This window comes from Syngnathus typhle, linkage group LG9 (genome assembly GCF_033458585.1).
Source record: "Syngnathus typhle isolate RoL2023-S1 ecotype Sweden linkage group LG9, RoL_Styp_1.0, whole genome shotgun sequence".
In the NCBI taxonomy this organism is placed as follows: domain Eukaryota; kingdom Metazoa; phylum Chordata; class Actinopteri; order Syngnathiformes; family Syngnathidae; genus Syngnathus; species Syngnathus typhle.
In genome coordinates, this window is record NC_083746.1 from 9,898,403 (window position 1) to 9,901,429 (window position 3,027).

Genomic DNA, 3,027 nt, shown 5'->3' on the forward strand with positions numbered 1-3,027 from the left:
TCATACCCGCAGCGCTGCTTTCCTTAAAAGTCAGCATGCGGCAAAGAGCAACTACCCGCGCTTATTGCCTTTCGATTACAGAGCAGCTGCTGCCAAGTCATTTGTCATGATTACAATTCCACATGGTGATGTTGGTAACCTGCAGCTCCACCAACAGCCTGTATGGAAGTATGGACTCGGACAAGAAGTTGAACAGGATCTAATATTTTGGGCTCTACTCCAGTGCCACTGTTCTTACTGACCAGCTACATACTCTCTATGATCTCGTATACTACACAACCCTAACCCCCCCCAAAAAAACCTAACCCACATTTGTTAATTTCTGATTAATACTAATACTGCAATCCAACTCCTATTACTACTTCATTGCACTATATAGTATGCTTAAAAGGGGTTCCGAAGAAGGCTTAACATTGACTTTTTCGCCCTTTTATTTATTACTTTCCGAGCATTTAAAATGTAAAACCTTTTTTTTTTTTACATAACCTTGGTATGAAATGTATTTTAGACCACATTCATTTTATTAACACAACAGCAAAAAGTATTGAATAGGTCCTGATACAACAAAATAGATAGTAATAGTAATAAAGTGATAGACTTCTCATTAAAACACAACATTTTTATCACGTATAAGTTGTTAAAATAAGTACACGTGTACAGTAAACAAAACAGACTGCAAAGCGTGGTAACGGAAGAACTTTGAATTTTTCATTTAAATAAAGTTATATTCAAATGACCTTTTTCGTCATCATCCGGGTCTTCAAAAATATCCCTTTACGCATGCGCGCTCTGTCACTGTGGTTCGACCTCTGCAGTCGGTAAGTCTGAAATGGCAGTCAGTGTGAGAAACGTATCCGATATCCCTCCTCATCCTCTTGTCAAACGTACAATTGCTGCATGCAAAGTGCGATAGGCTCTAGAATTGATGCCGATGTACATACAAATCGCTTTATTTTCTCTGTGGAGCATTTTAACACCCGTTTGACCTTAGCTCTGTCCGCTCTTCCCTCCTCAGAGAGACCCGGGCTTCAACCAGACTTGACTGATCCGGATAAAAAACTACTTGAAGTAGAAAATGTACGCCTGTGCAAAGTTTCTTTCCTCGCCGGCTCTGGTGAGGATATCGCCGTCTTTGCATATTTACGATTTAAATAAAGTTCTGCGCCTTGAATATCACCGTCCAACCACAGTGGGCCTATGAATGAACTTGACTGCAGCCTGAATGGCAAGGGTATCTGCAGCCTTGCTAAGTGGCTAATGCTAACACGGACTTTGACAATCATTTTCATACATTTATTCCGTAGTGTTGTTTTTTATTTCTACATTGCAATTTTACCTCAATTGCATCTATAGTTTGTATTTGCCCCAAGTCTGCTTCTATCATGAATAGTGGAGGCTACTGGCTAAGGTCATTTAGCCGAAGCTACCTTACAATTCCAAGATACTATCAAACAACTTTTTACACTTTTTCTAGTTCACTATAATAAACATTGCTAAGGGAGAATTTAGTTAAGTATTAAGTGAGCATCTCATACCAACTTATACTGAATTGATATCAATTTCTTTTAAGAATTATGCAATGCTGTTGGTCATACAGAGTGATACTGTACTGTTATTTTTACAGAGTCCCTGTGGTAAATATTATCTTTGTTAACCCGGGTTGCAGGTCCGTGCTGGTTCCCGGGCTCTTTATAGACCCCTGTCTGCCTCTGTGCTGTCCAGGCCTGAGGTCAAAACAGAGGTAAGCATGTACATGTATTAGTGGCTCTTGATCTAGACACCATCAACAGTACAAATTATTTTTAAGTCTTTACTCTTTAATGCACAAAGAGTTAAAATTCATATTTGTAATAATCCACTGTTTTAATTGCAGAGCACTGTAGCTCTGATGCCACAGAGCCCCCTGACTCAGGTCACACTGAGGGGCTTCCAGACGAGCGCGGTGAGCCGGGACATTGACACCGCAGCCAAGTTTATCGGCGCCGGAGCCGCCACTGTTGGTGTAGCAGGATCTGGAGCTGGAATTGGGACCGTGTTCGGCAGTCTGATTATTGGCTACGCTAGGTGCGACTATGTTTTATTTTATGCAGTATAACTGAGTGGATCATATTGTGTAATGGGGAAGTTTTTGCCTCCTTTGCAGGAACCCATCCCTGAAGCAGCAGCTGTTCTCCTATGCCATCCTGGGATTTGCTCTGTCTGAAGCCATGGGACTGTTCTGTTTGATGGTTGCTTTCCTGATCCTGTTTGCTATGTAAAACACTGCTGTCCAACTTTCATTACAGATGTGACTACACTTCGTGGCTTCCTAAATTTGTTCCGTGTCGAGAAAATGTACATTTTCAAAGTCGTTCGGGCACTGTCAGAATAAGCTAAAACATGTATTGTACAAATGTATGAAATTACGAGATTAAAATACATGTTTTGCCTATTTAACAATGTAATCTCTGGGATAGATTTGAAACGACCAAAAGCAGTTTCTCCGAATGTCATCTCTTATGAGATTAGCTGCCAAAGACTTGGTTTCCTTTCTGAGATCATATGGAAGCTTTTTTGGGGGTTCACCTCTATAAGTCGTTGGTTAAATTTCAGTTGAATAGTTCTGCTTTTGGGCATCAGGTGAGTGGCTTTTGTAAATGGCATTGAATAAATTAGAAATTCAAAATCACTCAGGATATGTTTCACTTTTAGTGTATTTTAATTGTGTAGAATTTCACAAAGGATACACAAACAAAAAACATGTTTTCTAGATTAGAAAATGTGTTTTTCAAAAGTCAAATTAAAGGTAGTCTAACCATCTTGGAGTGTCTTTAGGGTTGCAGACTTGCAGTATCACTGGAACATGAACGTTCTTGAGAAATATTTAAATGTGGCAGTCAAAACCAGTAATTATTTCCTAATAATGGCAAATTTTACTGCGAGTAATACCACAACTTCCGTTTTCCCAAAAAAGATAAGACGAAACTAAAACATATATTTTTTAATTCTGAGCGTTGTGGATGATGTCATTGTTATGACTAATGCGGA

General features: G+C 39.4%; 1 protein-coding gene across 1 annotated transcript; it reads left to right on the top strand.

The window, feature by feature from the left end:
- The first annotated feature begins 758 nt into the window (after positions 1-758).
- Positions 759-2,431, top strand: atp5mc3a (ATP synthase membrane subunit c locus 3a). Its single transcript, XM_061286536.1, has 5 exons — positions 759-818; positions 1,016-1,114; positions 1,667-1,741; positions 1,874-2,064; positions 2,144-2,431. The coding sequence occupies exons 2-5, from the start codon at positions 1,076-1,078 to the stop codon at positions 2,256-2,258; spliced, it is 420 nt and encodes a 139-aa protein (XP_061142520.1). The 5' UTR covers positions 759-818; positions 1,016-1,075; the 3' UTR covers positions 2,259-2,431.
- Positions 2,432-3,027: the final 596 nt, after the last annotated feature.